Source organism: Passer montanus, unplaced genomic scaffold (assembly GCF_014805655.1).
Source record: "Passer montanus isolate IOZ18808 unplaced genomic scaffold, ASM1480565v1 scaffold37, whole genome shotgun sequence".
Lineage (NCBI taxonomy): Eukaryota > Metazoa > Chordata > Aves > Passeriformes > Passeridae > Passer > Passer montanus.
Window position 1 is genome coordinate 4,668,691 of NW_024368485.1, and position 17,517 is coordinate 4,686,207.

General features: G+C 44.4%; 1 protein-coding gene across 4 annotated transcripts in view; it reads left to right on the forward strand.

Moving 5' to 3' along the window:
* Positions 1 to 12,121, forward strand: part of SPTBN1 (spectrin beta, non-erythrocytic 1) — a 115,961-nt gene extending 103,840 nt beyond the window's left edge. For 2 of the 4 annotated variants that reach the window (XM_039717097.1, XM_039717100.1), the window contains 7 exons: positions 286 to 482; positions 1,448 to 1,554; positions 2,065 to 2,128; positions 7,075 to 7,313; positions 8,529 to 8,702; positions 10,346 to 10,388; positions 10,678 to 12,121. In XM_039717097.1, coding sequence (XP_039573031.1) covers positions 286 to 482; positions 1,448 to 1,554; positions 2,065 to 2,128; positions 7,075 to 7,313; positions 8,529 to 8,702; positions 10,346 to 10,388; positions 10,678 to 10,893 — 1,040 coding nt within the window. In that variant the 3' untranslated portion in view covers positions 10,894 to 12,121. The remainder of the gene's footprint in view (positions 1 to 285; positions 483 to 1,447; positions 1,555 to 2,064; positions 2,129 to 7,074; positions 7,314 to 8,528; positions 8,703 to 10,345; positions 10,389 to 10,677) is intronic. The other 2 variants (XM_039717098.1, XM_039717099.1) reach the window with 1 other exon arrangement.
* Positions 12,122 to 17,517: the final 5,396 nt, after the last annotated feature.

Sequence of the window (17,517 nt, forward strand, 5' to 3'; positions counted from 1 at the left end):
ACATTCCAATTCCTATGCTGAAATTAGTAGGTTACAGCAGATTAGAACAAAAAACCACACTAAATTTGCAAAATGAAACTTGAATTTTTCCTAAAGCAAAGCAAATAGGAGAAATATCAGTCTTTTCAGTGACCAGTTTGACTGAACTTAGCTAAGGGGAGCACTTAGCCAAGTGCCTGTACTTTGTTCCCTGAGCTGGGTTTAGGTAAACCCCAAAGCTGCCTGATGACTCCACGATGCTCTTCTTTGTGACATTAATGGCACTGACATGCCCTCTCTGCTCAGTTTTGGAGGTGCACCAGTTCTCCAGAGATGCAAGTGTGGCTGAGGCCTGGCTGCTGGGACAGGAGCCCTACCTGTCCAGCCGTGAAATAGGGCAGAGCGTTGATGAGGTGGAGAAATTAATCAAGCGGCACGAAGCGTTTGAGAAATCCGCAGCTACCTGGGACGAGAGGTTTGCAGCCCTGGAGAGACTGACCACGGTGAGTTCTGAACCTGCCTGGCCATTCCACAACTCCCAGCATCACCAACTTGATCTCCATTTTTTGGTTGTTTGTTGATCGACCTCAGCCGACCATACAGAGCCTGAAGTTTCCTATTTCCAACCCTCTTTGGTTAATTTGAACTCAACAATATGGAGGGAAAAAGCCTAAATGATAAATGACCTTAAGAATCAGCAGGAGCTGTCTCAAGTCTGGGTGTGATGACCCAGAAGAAAATTTCAGTTTGTTCCAGCCCTCTGCTGTACTGGTTGGCCAGTTATTTTTGGTTAAAGATGACAGTGGTGGAAAGGGGGCAGTGACAGTGATTTTTGTTGTGTTGTGACTGCTCCAGTGCAAGGCTGTATTGTCCTCTAGGAAGACACAATGAGCAAAAAAAACCCCAAACCCAAATGTGAACACAACTGCAGTGTCAGTCATTAATTCTTGGAGAGCATTTTACCATATTTGGAGAACAATTTGGCTTTAGACACTAAGTTGAAGTGGCCTGGGTTTTCACACACACTGAGTGTCACAGCTGCAGACAAAAGGAACTGGAGTTTCTCAGCATCTTCAGAAATCAGGCTGGCTTTATGGAGATGGGTAATTTCAGGGATTCAGACAGGAAACATTTTATTTCTGTGTTTGGCAAGCACACAAGAAGATGTCACTTTTGGATATTTTAATAACTTGGGCTGTTTTCTTGTTTGTCTGGGTTTTGTTCTAATAGAATGAGTTGGAAAATAAACGTGGCCAGTGGAGAGCTGCTGTCAGAGGGTCTGATGCTGATGCCCTCCCTGACAAATTCAGTGCCACAAATGGTTTTAAGGCCTGATGCCTTCCAATTTCATTGCCATTCACTTTAATTTCACTAACGTTTCAGAAAAACATACAGAGTTGTTACTAGTTTCTAGAGCACCCCCCAAAAATGAGCAGTGTTTTGAAATAAAAAATGTTTCCTCTCCCAGCTGGAACTGCTGGAAGTGCGTCGGCAGCAAGAGGAGGAGGAGCGGAAGAGGCAGCCGCCCACTCCGGAGCCCAAGGTCGCAGAGGATGGAGACTCCCAGCAGCAATGGTGAGCTGGACTCTGCACTTCCCCTGGGGAACCCTTGGCCTGAAAATGTGCTGCAAAAGGAGAGGAGATTGTATGGGTTTGTAACATGAAGACTTGGTGGTTTATGGGGACAGGACCTCTCCCAAACCCATGAATTCCGTGCCAAGTTCCCGTTTTCCAGTTGTCACTGCTGAGGCATCCCTGGCCCAAAAGTGGGAATGCTGCTTTTGTCCCCTGGGCCATGAATTGCAGTTTCTGAATCAACTTGCCTTTTTTCTTTGACGGACAGCATTTACAGATTTTAAGCCATTTATGAAATTGCTTATGTGATAGGAGGAGGTTTATTTGTAAGGTAACTGTCAGTAAAGTCTCACTTCACACGGATTTATTCAGCTGGGCCTGAGAATTTTAGGAACATGCTTGGATTTCTTAAATTAATATTCTGTAAGAAAATCTCATTTTGTTGAACAAGATTGGTGGTGACTTCCAAGAACCTGATACAATTTCTTTTCTTCTTCTTCTCTCCAACAGGGATGGAACAAAAGGAGAACAAGTTTCCCAAAACGGTTTGCCCTCAGACCAGGAATCTCCACGGGTTAGTTACCGCTCCCAAACCTACCAAAACTACAAAAACTTTATTAGCAGAAGGACAGCCAATGACCGCTCGTGGTCTGGACTGTGACCCACAGAATCACTTGCAGCAACAGAAACCTTTTTTCAGTATGGTTTACTGGTACTGGTTTAATCTTTTGGCTTCAGATTTCCCTGCTGCTTTTCTCTTCCTTCCCATCAGTTGACTTTTATTTAATTAGCAGCCCCTTGGACATATATTTGCTTCACTTTAATCTTTGTTTATTTGAATCTCCCCACTGACACTCAGTTGCTTTAAGGTGACACATTTATTTCATGTTATTTACTGTGAGTTTTTCATGTCGCTAATAGTATTAAGATTTTCCAGCGAAAGCGTCCTTTAAATGAGTAATTGAGATGTAATGAGATTACATCCTAATGAAGAAGAGCACTAGGACCTGACAGGTATGACGCATCGAGTTATACTAACAGGTCTCAGCACGGCAACTTTATTAAATCAGCTGCATTAGCAAGAGTTATGTACCAGGCCAAAGATAATCCACATGAGTGAGCTGGGCAGGAAGGGCTGGGAGGGGGGGAGTGTGACTGTGGACAAATAAAAGCCTTAAGGTTAGTTTGTATAACATTCCATGCAGAATGGACTCATTGACTGCAGAGACAAATAAACGTGAAATAAACCATTCAAAACCAGTATCTAGATTTATCTGGGGGTTTAGTCCTCATGCAGAGCTGTGATCTTGCTGTGTTGGAGCCCTATTTGGCCTCAGTCCTGTCCAGTTGGTACTTCAGCAATTTTATTTCTGGGCACCAGAGAGGCAGGGGTGTAAATGAGAGTAGGGTGTAACCCCTTGGGGAGAGGATGTGATGCTTTCCTTAAAAAGCTAAATAAAATAGACTAAGATCCCAGCTCTTTATTTTACATAGGTGCAGGATGAATGCTCCATGCCTTACTCTCTCCTTGACAAGGGATGTCCCAGTGGAGTCAGGATGCATGCCAAGAATCCTCACATGCAGCCATGACAATGCCAGTAAATGTCCCTGGAGTTAATGCAGTGCAGGAGCTGAATCTGGCTCCCCTCCCCACCCCCTTCCTGCAGAGCCTCCTCGTGTCAGTTATTGCTTTGAGTGAAAGGACACTTCTCTTTGTTGCTGAGCCTGGCTCTCTGGGGTCACATGCAGTGCAGGAAAGTTTCCTGGCAGGCTGGGATCTGTGCATATCAGGGCTCTTACAGTGCTGCAGAGCAAACACAAGTCCCAGCCGAAGGCTCTGGCAGGAAATGCCTTTCAGCACAAGTTTGGCTTTAAGAAGCCCATCCTAGTTAGGTGTGAGTCTGCACACAGACTCTGCCACTGCTCCCCAGTACACAGCAGTTCCTTTCTCTTTCTTTCAAAACCTTTTGGTTCTTCTTTAGCATTCAGCCCTGAAGTGAGCTGTTGTACAATCTAATGTTTATAAATTCTCTAGTTGTGGCAGGGAATGTGAGGTGATCTTCAAGCACATCCCAGATAATCATCTTGTTGGTTAGCACAGCCTTACACATCACCTGTTTGCTTCTTTTGAAATTTTATTTTATTGCCATGCTACATGATGCATTTCCATGTTCATCTTTGCCATCTGCACTTCAGTCTTCCATGAGAACTTCCGAGCTCAGTTTGTTGAGTCCTGTGTTGCAATACCTTGGGTGTACAGAGCTGTGTCAGTGAGGCACAAGATGTGCTGCTGTTGGTCAGAATTTTGGTTTCTGACAACTGGCTGAGCAGTGCAGCTGGATTGTTCTGTGTGGGCTGAGCTTGTGATCTGAGAGCGGTGATTGAAAGGATGTGCTTCAGTAACTGTACTTTTGTCTTTCCACTTCATGATGCATGTTTTGTTTTTTGTTTTTTTTTTTTTTTCTTTTGTCAGGATAACAGCATATAGCTTCTTAATGCTTTTTAAAATTCATATGAATTTATGGGGATGCTCTGGTGGCTGCCCTGTGCCTCGAAAGTGTGTCAGTTCCCAGGGCAGGGTAGCTGTAGCTTCAGACTCCACCATCTGCAGAGCCCTCACATGTATTTTGGTGAAAAAAGTAGTCTGTAGAAGGAATTTATAGAGATAGCTTTTTAAAATTTTGTATTAGTACACACGTAAAAATTCCACTTTTTTGATGATGAAGAAAAAGTAAGTCATTGATTAAGGTCATCGTTTCAGGCACTAGAAGAGTAGGATTTTGCCTATTTTTTGGAGCCTGTGGGTCTGGCTAAAGGCATTTGGAAGGTCCTTTTGAGAGAACAGCCTAGAGGTTGGCATCTCTTTGCATCTGAAGCAGGCAAATCATCTGGTTCTTCAGCTGTGGGGCAGAGCCTTGAGTCGATGAACTGAGCAGATGTTGCTTCAAGCACTGCGAAAGGGGCACCTGTGTCATTGTCACCACCTGTCTTGTTGCATGTCCCAGTCCTGCTTTAAAGATTTCCAGAGTAGCCTGTAGCCACTAAAGCACTTCCAACTAACCCCTCAGGCCCCACTGAGAGAACTGTATCATGTACACGAGACCTGTTGTGTTGTAACAGGAGTTTGCTGTTGCTGTTTGTCCTCCGTGGCGTTGTCTCCGCATGCCCCACGCATGTTTCCATTAAAGTGTGTTCAGCTCCTGTTTTTTCTCCATTTTCATGACACATCCTTCGCAGAGCCGTTCATGATTTATTTTGCTTGTTTTCTGTTAATTGTAGATAACACGTGAAAGGAAATAAAACGTGAAAGAGCATCAGAAAAGCTTTTCATAGCCCTTTTACAACTGGTAGAATTTGACATAGAAGGTGCAGGTCTGATGATGTAATAAAGTTGGCAGTTACTTTTCAAAGCCACAGGGTTGCAGCACTGAATTCCATATTATTTCCTATAAAATATGTTGAGCAGCTGTGCAGTGGCTGCTGGTTTGAAACTGGTCTGGTTTACCTCAGATTAGGGGTTCTAGGTACCCCCAAGGCAGTCCTGTTTTCACATCTGGCTGGTACTGCTCCAGCAAATGCACTTCTTTCTGTGCCAGTACAGGAGCCAGGTTTCTGGGAGTTTATTTAAGTTGTGGAGACGAGTTCCTGTGGGCTGTGTGATTCCTCAGTGCTGGTAAGAGGTGTCAGGTCCCTCAGACAGGGCTCCAGCCAGCAGCAAAGGGGAGTGTGAGGTTCAGGAGCTGCACTGGACAGAAAGGTGTGCAAATGGCTCTCCTTGTTCTTGAAGGGATCTGTTGGCCGTGGGTGGTTGACCCGGGTGATGAATGGCGACTCAGGGGTTGTTCATTCCACTACCTGTGTTCTGGCAGTGTTTGGATAAACTTCAGCCTCATCTATTTACCCTCTCCCCCACTGTAATGCAACATTTTTTTAATATATTTTGAGATTTGGGTACAAGTTGTGAGGGTTGATGGCTTAGATTGATCCTAATTGTGAAGGAGCAGTGTAAGGCTATGTGTCTTTAGGGACAGGGTAAACCAGATCTGACTGAAGTGCAATGTGAGCTGTGGTTCTCTCTCTGTTTAAGGGCATAGTGTCTGTACTCTGGAAGTTTAGATTGCTAAAGGCAGTTAACCAATCCTTCCCATGGTCAGAGCAAGCTGACACTCAGATCTTTACAGGCCAATGGTGAGGTACAAGGTGTGAGGCACAATGATGGATACTGGGCAGGTGTAAGAAGTTCTAGCAAACGGTGGCAAAATTGAGTTTGTTGCATAATAATTTGGCTGCTTTTGATTTGTCCAGGCCATGTGCAGAAGTAGGAATGTCTAATTATTGTGTCATTCACAAAAACCTGCTTGTCTGCATAAAACCAGTCCAGAATGTTTGTAATCTACTAGAGCATTAGCAGCACTGAGCTTTAGTAACTTGCTAATAATAATACTACACACTGGTTGTGTAACTCCTGAGCTGCTACCAACGGCTCTACATGTCAAAGTAATGGTACAAGAAAAAAAACAAAAAACTGGGACCAAGCTGCATTTCAAAAGCTTATAGCCATTAGGATTCCAATTTAAATGATTTTTGGATGAATGGCTCCTGAAGACGTCGCCAGCTTGACCAGTGAGAGCTGCTGGAAACACGGCTGCTCTCTAGGCTATCGATCCCAGTGCGCCAGGCAACGCGACCAACAAAGCAAGTGATGGGCAAGGCCTTGGTTCTGTCTTTGTTTGGGGGTAAATAGCTGTGTGATGCTGTGTGACTGTGGTGGTTTTCAGTTCCTTTAACCAAAATCCAATCCACCTAATAACGCCAGTCTGAACCAGACCTCGATCAATTGACACGTGACCTCATTCCCCTTGTCTTTACGATCCAATATCCTAACTGGGATGGTGGAGATGCATGGTGTAATCTTTCTAATTTCTGCATGTTTTGATTTTGTTGTGTCACTAGGGGAACTGGGGAAAGCGGGAAAGGAGCTTTTACAGAAACAAATCAATTGCACACATTTTTGTAAATGCTCCTGGGCGATTGTGACATCTTTCTCTGCTGACTCATAGTTAATACCTTTTATGGACCTTTAATGCCCCAGTAATGCCATAAATGTACTTAAGGTGGCTGATGTGTATAACTTCTACTGTTCCTCTAGGTTTGCAGAAAGTGTGATTGTTACTGTTCCAAACATTTGAGTACTTAGCAACAGAATTAAATGCTCTCATTCTAGGAATAACAATATACAAAAGAATTGACCAGCAGAGCAAAGCACAGTAAAATTCACACTGATGTTCAGCTGCTTTTATTTTCCCGTCTCTCCACCTATAAAATGGGTACTAATCCATTCCTACCTCCTAATTTCCTTGGCCTCCTGTGTCTCCATGGAGTGCGAGAAAGAACTTACTGGCCTGTGTCATTGTCCAGGCAAAGTTTATACACAGCCACGTTGTGCAGGGAGACAGATTAACTGCAGAATGCCTCAGTGCTGGGAGCTTTCTGGCTGAACGTGTTCTCCACTATTCCTAGGTGGCAGAAACTGCAGAAACCAACGAAATGGTCAATGGAGCTGCAGAACAGAGGACGAGTTCCAAAGAGTCCAGCCCCATTCCTTCCCCGACGTCAGACCGCAAAGCCAAGAGCGGCGTTCAGGCCCAGACTGCTGCAACCCTCCCAGCCAAAACACAGGAGATCCCCTCAGCCCAGATGGAGGGCTTCTTACACCGCAAGCACGAGTGGGAGACACACAGCAAGAAAGCCTCCAGCAGGTACAGTGCCCGATGTGCAGCACAGGCAGGGCAGCCCAGGGCTCTGCCCAAGATGGCACACAACCATCCTCAGCCTTCTCTCAGCTCCCAGAGACCTCCCAGGCTCCTGTTGCTGTAGGGCTGAACAGTGCATGTGGGGAAATGCAGTCTGAAGATATTTGGTACAAAAGGCAGCATCAGCCACATTTGTCAAGTGGGAAACTGAGGCAGAGAGATACCACGACTTTCCCACTCCACATGATGGATTTGTGGCAGTAGTGGGATTTGATTCCAGATCTCTCAAGTTGTACGTTACCACAAGAAAAGAAAACCACGTAGGTGTGAGACTAGAAATGTTCATATTCTTCTGACATTTTCTATTTGCACATTACCACTTTCCACCTACTATGTAATCTGTTCAGCATGAACAGGACGATTGGTGTACCACAGTCAATTCCATTCCCAAGGAATGTCCTGCAGGTCTCAAACAGGCAGAACTATTTGTCTGTGCTGAAAAAGCTGACTGGGGTCAGCTGAGACAGCTTTTGAAACCAGATTTATAACTTGGCTGACAAGGGAAATGTTCACAACAAGCGCTGAGCTGCAGCAACATCTGTGGGATTTGGTAAGAGCCAAAGCACTTGGCAGAGCTGAGATCTCAAGTGAGTACAGCAGTACCAGGATTTTTGTGCCACTGGAGTTGTTCACACCAGACAACACCTTTGAGGCAGTGACAGCCACCAGTACCAGTGTCTGGGTATTCTTATTTCCAGTAATTGTTAATTTTCACAGTTCTATTAGAGAACGAGGTGGATGATGCCACTAAGAGTATTTGTGTCCATCGAGGATTTCACACACAGTCTGTTCCGTTCCATTCATTTCCAGCACAGTGAGAATTCCTTCTACGACAGAGCACTGCCATTAAAAGGTCAATCATTTTCTGTCTCAAGAATGCAAAATACCCAGTCTGCCAAACAGTCCTCCCACTGTGAGGACAGGCTGATGTGCTGTCACAGGGAGCTCTGGAAATCTCAGATCCCTTTGGCTTTTGTCTGGAAGCTGTGCTTCCATGAAAGAATTCCTTGTCTGCAGTTCATGGGACAGCACAGGCTGTATTCACATCCTCACACAACCAATCTCCATTATCTTACAGAAGTAATGGCATTTGGTTTCTCCAGTTTTGCAGGTGAGAGCACTGGATTTGTAACTGCTCTTGTTGTTTCCCATGTCTCAAAGGTCATGGCATAACGTGTACTGTGTCATAAACAACCAAGAGATGGGCTTCTACAAGGACTCAAAAGCTGCTGCTTCTGGCATCCCTTACCACAACGAGATCCCCGTCAGCTTGAAGGACGCAGTCTGCGAAGTAGCAGTCGATTACAAAAAGAAGAAGCATGTGTTCAAGCTCAGGTAAACCTGGGGCAGTGCTGTGCCCCTGGGGAAAGCCCTGGTGGGTGTGTTCACTGGGAAACCCAGCCCAGGAGCTGGCCATGAATGTCGACTGCAGCACCTGCTTTTCTGAGCAAGTTCTTTCTCTCCCTGAGCTGTGGGCTGTTCATCAGAGCGAGCAAGCACAGAGCAGTGTTGCAGTAATCAGAGCACTTTCATCTGGGACAAGAGCAGATGTGTGTGCCTGCAGTTGGGGACCTGCATTTCACAGTGCTGGGTTTTTCAGCTGCTCCCTCTGGAACTGGTGGAGAACAGTGATCGTGGTTCTGCTCTTTTCCAAATCAAGCCTCTTGTTTAATTTTTTTCAGTATGAATTTAGGAGACTACTGAACACATCTCACATATTCAGGTCTGGAACATATAGTTACAGACCATTTCACTCAAATATGTGAAAGACTTGTTGCTCAAAAGTGAAAAAAATAGGCATTTCCTTGGGAAATTCTTTGGTTTACTGAACCATCTTCTAGTGCCAACAGTTAAAAAATATTTATCATTACACAGCTGTGAGATAATCCTTTCATGGAAGACTGACTTTATGAACTGATTGGTTCACGTATTCCAACATAGGTGTTTTGGGATTTTTTGGCAGAGCAGGGGTGGTGGTGGTGTCATTTTATATTGGTACAGGAATCCTATAAAGATCAGAGAATCCCTATATGGGGAAAATTTGCTTTATAGAAAATATATGTGGAAATATATAGCAAATATTTAGAGAAATGTACCTTTCTTGAAGACAGGCCTGCAGCTATGTGATTCATCCTTTAGACTATTTTAAACCTCTCTGAATTGCTAATGGAAGTATATGCTGTTCCAAATCCAAAGCTAGGCAGAAAAAACAACTGCCCTTTTTTCCCAGTGCTCCGCCACCTGCATCAGGCCCCTTGGATACTTGCATGTAGATATTTTCTTTACTCAAGCACTGTCAAATTCTTAATTTAATTTCATAAAGAGTTTTTTAAATTCTTGCTTTTTGTTGGGAAAGATGGGGAAACCTGCAGCAGAACTCCTGCTGCCCCTGCCTCCTGCTTGTTCTGGTGATATTCAGTTGTTTTTTCATTTCTATGTATCATCACATCCATTGTTAAATGCATCCCATTTAAACCACCTGAGTAAAATCAGCACAGGAATCAAACAGAAGGGAGACTCTGGCCTTCACTGTGAGGAGAGGCAGCTGCTCATCACTAACACTCAGAGCAGGACCTTGAGGCAGCACCACCATAGCTACGAGAGCAGAGCAGCTGCACAATTCTGCAGGATTTCACAGGAGCCATGAAAACTCTGGGTGCTGCCTGTGACATTTTTCTTTTGAAAGTATTGTGTAAACTTTGATAATGTGTTTTGCAAAGGAGAAAAGATGTACCTGAAAGAGCAAATACTGAGCCAGCAGCCACATGGGAACACGAGCACCACCCTGAACATGTCCAGAGCCCAGAGCTACTACGTGTGTGGCTGAAACAGGGGTTGTTGGGGGAATTTGGCACATGGGCACTGTCCTGTGCAGTCCTGTGTGCTTTGTGCTGCTCGTGTGCTGGAGCCAAACAAGCAGGAATTGAAACACTGTGACCACTTACTGAGCTAAATTTGTGATGGTGTTTTCTTTCCAGATTGACCGATGGCAACGAATACCTCTTCCAAGCCAAAGATGATGTAAGTGTGTTTTTGTTACAGTTTGTTACTGTGCTGTCTGTGCTGCTGTGCCATGGGGAGGAGCAGCTGCTGAGAGCTGCTGTGCACTCTGTGTGTGGGTGATGCAGAGGCCCAGGGCTGCTCAGGCACGGCCTCTAGGAGGTGTCTCTGGAGGTGCACAGCCAGAGGGGATGAGCTGGGGCTGGTTTTCCTTGCATTTCCACCCGTGTCCATTCCCCCTCTGCACTGTCACGGGAGTCAGAGGGGTGTGCTGGTTGTAACACTTTTGTGCCTCTGGGGCTTCTTGAAGGAGGAGATGAACACGTGGATTCAGGCCATCACATCAGCGATCTCTTCGGACAAAATCGAAGTGTCCCCAACCACCCAGAGCACTCCAGCCTCCAGCCGTGCCCAGACCCTGCCTGCCAGTGTCACAATAACCAGCGAGTCCAGCCCTGGCAAGCGGGAGAAAGACAAAGAGAAAGACAAAGAGAAAAGATTCAGCCTTTTTGGTAAAAAGAAGTGAATTCCATCTCCACACACTGCACTTCTCTGACCGTTCCAGTGGAATTCCAGCATGCGAGCTCAGAACCAATACGTTACTCTCTGTGCCTCATGTTCCTCAATGTGATTGACATTTTTTTATTTATAGAGCGTTTTAAAATAAAAAAAGCCAACAAAAAAAAAATAACCTAAAGTTACAAACGTATGAGGTGCATTGGGCAGCTTCTGTAGGAGAGGGAGGACCAGGTTTTGGGGGTTTGTTTTTGTTTGGGTTTTTTGTTTGTTTCTTTTTTTTTTTTTAATGAAGTTAATGTAGATTAGATCTTAATATTTAAACTGTTCCTCAATTTTGTGAGGCTGTCTTGGAAAAAAACCCACTCCTAGTGCTATTGGTATGCAAGGCAGCGGTGCTTTCGAATCTACTGTGCACATGAGAAACCAATGTACAAATTCTCAAAGGCATTCACTTCCAGCTAAGGTTGTTATGCTGAGTCCTGGCTAGTAGAGCCTTCCCCTGCGATTCTAACAGGAATTAAAGTGGTAGTGTGTTCTCTTTGCTGTAACAGAGTGCAGGTATGCGTTGACTCACAGCCCAAGGTTTGTTTAACACCACCCGAAGCGTCCCCGCATCGAGTACGACAGATAAGAATGTTGGTGTTCAAGATGGATTAACAGGCTGGTACAGTTTTAAATAAGCTGTAACTTCAAATTTCTTTTTTTTTTTTTTTTTTTTTTTGCCGAAATACATTATATTGTATGTTTCAGATAATTCTAGTACAAAGTATAATAAGACTAGATGTATAATAAACCCTTTAAAATCATCAATAAGTGTAAAAGTGGAACTGAAGCATTTACTGGAAAAGTAATGTTACTCAAATGGTTACTTGCTTGTCAGCTGCAGCACTGTGTGTTATAATTTTGCTACATTACCTTGCTCTTTGATACATAGTGTGCATTTCTGTCACTGTAACTATTGTAATGAAAAATTTTCATCTTACTGCACAATCAAAAATTACATTTAATAGGAATGAACTTTCAATGACTGGGCCTGTAGTCAAGAGTAGTACTGGAACTGGCTTTCAGTTGTATCGAACTGTACCTCTAGACTTTTACCCTATCTGTTAAATATATGCGATGTCATTAAATGCTTTTAAAACTAAATATGCTGGGTAAGTTTCTTATTTCATTTCTGACAATGTTAAATCATAATTTTGAAAGAGGATCAAAAATAAAGTTATTTTAAAATGTCATCTCTCCTGTGCACTGAAACTGATGTCTTCAAATGTAATCCCATTCTTTTGTGCGAAAGTTCATTCTGAAATAGTTGTTTTCTCTCTTCCCACTTTTCTTTCCCTTCACTTCCCACCTGCCCTCCCTTTTGCCCTGCCTCCCAAATTAAGTGCCAAAAATAAAGAGAAAAGGAATTAAATGAATATTTTGAAAAATATTCTGATATAGATACTTTTTGTGGGAAGTGAAACTGGCAGAGTGGATGGGAGTAAGCACATCAGAGGCTGGGCAATGGAGTTCCCCGAACATTTACCCGATGGAGGTAAAGCTCCATGTTCCAGTTGGCAGCACAAGGACATCATTTTGAGTAAGCACCAGTCTCCAACTTCCTGCCCACCTTTTGCTCAAGTGCTTATGTCCTTTCCTTACCTTGGATGCCACCTAGGGAACCATCTAATAGGAATAGCTCTAAGAAGCTCCAATAGGTTTTAAAGTCAATGAAATGTAAGGAACCCGGGTTTTAATGTACTGTGATTGCTAAAATCCACTCAAATATTAATTTTGGTAGAAAGCAGATAAACTGCAAACTCACGTGTTTCCAAGTGACAGTTCCCTGAACATGTGACCAATACAGTGTCTTAAATTATTTTCATGGAGTGTACAGTGTTGTCTGGGTTTTTCTTGTTTTCCAAAGCTTTGGTTATTAAACAATGGAGTATTCATGTACACAAGTTCTTACTCTGTAATGGTATGTTGTTCAGTCTAATTATTAGTAAAATGTAGGCTCACACTGCTAGTAATATAAATGTAAAATTCAATACATTAGAAAAAGCTGGAGTTTAGCCTTATTAGAGACTATGAAACAATTTTCTGAGTTGATTAACGTGCACAGAGATGTTGATGCCTTACATATGTGTCACTTCAACTGAGCTGGTGCAGTGAGCAGTCAGGCAGATGGATCTCGACAGCCTGTGGTGTGTGGTTCTGTAGTGATTGGTTGAACATTGCATTTAGAGTTGTTTTCTTGTTTGTCTCACTCCTTACTGGAAGCTGTTCCCAAGAATGACTTGAATAAAAATCCTTTCTGCTTAGGGACTGATTGGAAGTTGCTGAGGGGCAGGAGTGAATCCCAGTAAGCCTTGGAGCCTCAGGAAGCAGTTCCCTGCAGAGAGAGGTCAGGAGGAGCCTCCCTGGACAGAGCCAAGTCAGAGAATCAGGTCAGAGCACACACCCTTGTGCCAGGGCAGGAGGGAGAGAAGTGAGGGAATCTCTTGGACCGTGTGAAGGGAGGGACTGCTGCTGGAAAATACCAGGGGAAGAGGAAACTGAAAAGGTGGGTGATGGAAATGGGGCTGAAACTGGAGCAGGCTGTCACTCCCACCGGTGTCACCTGCTCAGAAATGGCCATGACTTTGAATTGCACCAGTGACCTTGGCTGGACCGCTGACAGATGGAATGTTCTGTTCCTCCTGGAGCCGCACTGAAGGGTGAGGATTTCCAATACAGGATAACACATTACTGCAGCTGTTTTGTACCTAAGTTGTGATATTTCCTCTGAGATACATTGGAAGAGACATCATACAGAACCTGGACATTTTCAAAGAAAATGAATTAAGGCAAACTGCTTCCCAGCTGTGCTGCTTGTCATTGATAAGAACAGGAATTGTTCTGTAGTCAGGTCAGTCTCCTTTTTTTCCGTCTTGGAGGGACCCTCACATCACATTCTAAGCTGAGGGAAGGTGTCAGAGGGTCCTTCCCATATCCAGGCAAATTGAGAACAATGTGGGGAAAAAACTCGGCACTCTTTAGCCATCAGAATTCAGTATGTGTTGGTGGGAGGGTTTTCTTTTAGATTAATGCAAATAATCTGTTAATCCATCTGTTCTGCACAGAGAATATACTCTATGGTAATATACTATAGGATATACTCTGTAGTAAGGCTGTACTTTTTATGAGGAAGATTAATGGTAACGGTAAAGGAAAAGAAAGGAATTATCAATCTCTGTCCTGGTGAAATATTGGTTTAGATGCTTTTTCCCTTCACCATGGTCTCCTTTCTTATGGTTGAGCTCTCAGACTTTAAATGGGTATGGTCTTTCAGAATCTACCTTTGCCATAAATAACTTGCAGGTATGAAAGTTTTGCTACTTTTGGTGGCTGTGGTTGTTTTTTGTTCGGTTTTGTTTTTCCCTACCTTTGCCAATCGCAGGTGGCTGAAGAAATACAGAAACTTAAATCCCAATGAGTGGGAACAAACATTAGTCCTTTTCATTTAAAAAAAAACATAACCAGAAAATGTGAGTCTGATTACTGTTAAGAATGAAATTACTGGAAGAAGCGCACACCTCAGCCCTGTCGGTGGACTTGCCGCCCCCTCAGCAAGCGGCTGCGGCGTGTCCGGAGCTGCGGGAGCGGGCGCGGCGCTGCGGGCGCTCCGCTGCCGTCCCCGGGCGCCGCCCGAGCCGCACGTGGGCGCATCCGCAGTGTGTCATAATGCAGCACGGCCCGCCCGCAGCCCCGCGGGACACGGGGCCGGGACACCGAACCCCGGACACCGCTTGGCATCCTAGCGCCTCACGGAATGAAAGGAGCGTCGGTGCCTGCCGGATCCTCCCCTGCTCAGCGCCACCCCCCAGCTGGTCAGCCTGGCGGTGGTGGTGAACACCGCAGCGCGAATGCACATTTTTCTGTGTCTGAAAGATCATTTGCTTTATATTCCAAAGTAAGGAATGTCGCACAGTACTCTGTTAGATGAGACGCTGGGGTGGCTCATTGCGTTGTAACGGCAAAAATTATCTGGGCCTAACACGAATTTTGTTAGAAGTCTGTTGTTGGTACCGCTGTTCCTCTCCTCCCACGCCCAGCTGAGGCAGAAGTGTCCCTTGCTCACCGAGTGCCGGCATCGTCCATGAGAGGTCACTGTATCCAGGGAGATGCCACCGGGAGCGCACACCGAGGGAGACTGGTGTGCTCGAGAGAATGAAGAGCTCGGATCCAAGTTCTCTCCGCTCACAAAGTCAGATTTCTAAGGAGTTATGTAAACTCGTGGCAAGATTTAGACATGTCTCAGCTGAATCGTCGTAGGAGGGAAGTTGAGTCAAGTATGGCAGCCAGAATACAGAAAGGTGAGGAGCTCCACCATCCTTGCTGTGGCAGGAAAAAAGGAGATTCTGTGGGAAGATCAAGCGTTCTGCAGCGATTTGAAATCGGTCGCGGAGGCTCCATGAAGCTCTGGCAGAAAGGCAGCTCCCAGGCTGGATGAAGGCAGGCGGTACCCCGTGGGAGAGGGGTCTGGGACACCTTGGAATGCTGTGTCAGAGTGCAGAGGTGTCATGGGTAGGTTTGATCCATCTGCTGTTCCTGGCTGTCCTGCAGAGCTCTGGGACAGCAGCAGAACCAATCTGTCGTGGCTGGTCAGGACTTTCCCTCAGGCCAGTTCTGGAAAGAGCCCAGTCTGCCAGGTCTCTCCAAAACGGGCATGAGGATAGAGGAAAAGCTCCATTTTTTCTTTTCTCCTTTTTTCCTAACACCGTTTCTGGCCAGATCCAAGCATTTCATTAACTCAAATCAGTTTTTCTGTCCACAAGGAATAAGAGGTTAGAGCCAATTCCCCTGTTATGATTTTGTAGTTAAATTGTAAAATCACCAAGAGGCATCAGTCAGGATTGGATTAATGTAATGCCAGGCAACAAATAAACAGAACTAGATCACAGCTCCTGCTTCTGATCCTTCCCCTGCGTTATTAGGGATTTTATATAATTTTAAAAAGTATTTGCAGCTCAAATAAGAGGTACCAATTTTGAAATACCAATTAATATGCCATCTCTCTGCATCTGCTGTACATTCATCCATAAAAATATGGGTTATAAAGGCTATTTTGTGGAGCAGAGATCTGGGACGTAAGACAGATGTTTCTGGGAGGGAAAACCTGTGTTCATTGTTAATCACAGCTCTTGGATATGCACAGAGTGGGCAGGATGTACCACACAGGACTGGAGTTCATTTGAGACGTGGTGCTTTCTGGCATCTTCTATACAAGGCTTGCTTCAAAGAAGCAAACCAAACAAAAAACCAACCAACCAAAGAAACAAAAAAAACCCAAAAGACCAAGCCCAAAGCCCTCAAAAAATGCAACAGCAGCAGCAAATGGTCACTTTGCCAGAGTGGTGACTGTCACTCAGGTACTACTTGTCCAAGGTGCTACATTAGTTGGTTTTTACGTTTCATATATAAAATAAAAAAGTAGTAAAGTCACAGGATATGTGTTCCCAGCCAATGGGCTCCTTTCCACAAGGAGGAGGAAAAATGCTGCTGCTCTTATCAATTTTTGTGTCTCTTTTAATTAAGTTCTTCAGTATATTTTAAAACATTCATTTTTACACTTATCTGAAATTGGAAGTATATTCAGACTACTCCTTTTTAAACTTAGGTTCACACTGTATCTTAGTTTGCGTTACTCCTTCCATTCTCTTTGTGATGCTGAGGGCTCCAGAACCTGGAATTAACACCCAAAAAACAGCCCTTGAGAGCATCCAGGATATTTATGTTGTGCTGACAGTGAACAGCAGGCTGCAGCATTGAGGAACATTCTCAGCAACACAACAGCTCCTAATAGGAAAGTAATAATGCCTTTTTTAATTGCAAAAAAACCTACACAAAACCTCATGCTTAAATTAATTTGATTAATTCAGCCACCATCAAAAAATTATCAAATTCTTGAGAGTACAAATTATAGAGAAGTGAATGAAACTGAATTTGTGTTGGTCCACATGTTTAAGGTTTTTCTTTGTGGTTTTTATGGGGTGTTCACTCATGACTAGTGTATGTTATTGCTAAAATAATGATAAGAGGTTTTTTGTTGTTGTTTTTTGGGTTTTTTTTCCAAAACACAGGATATAAATTAGGGTTAAATACAAAATTCAGCCTGACTGCCCTCGCTCACAGAGAAATGACAGCCACGGCAGCACAGGCTTGAAACTAGTTTTTCATTTGTCCTGGTTGGATAGGTGAAGAGCCTATCTCTCATATTGATTAATTTTATTATGTAAATTAGATAATTAACAAAAAAAATTGTAAAAAGAAAGCTGTGATCACATGGAAGTTATTCCATTGAATAATACCAGGGTGGGAAAGGATGGGCAAGTATTGATCTCTTCACTCCCGTGACCAGGGCAGGACCTGAGGGAACGGCTGGAGCTGTGTCAGAGCCTTGGGCTGGAGAAAAGGGAAAGGCTCTTCCCTCATTCCCTCAGAAGGTGCCGGGCACTGCCCGGGCTGGAGCTGTATCAGAACCTTGGGCTGGGGATGGGGGAAAGGCTCTTCCCTCATTCCCTCAGAAGGTGCCGGGCACTGCCCGGGCTGGAGCTGTATCAGAGCCTTGGGCTGGAGAAAAGGGAAAGGCTCTTCCCTCATTCCC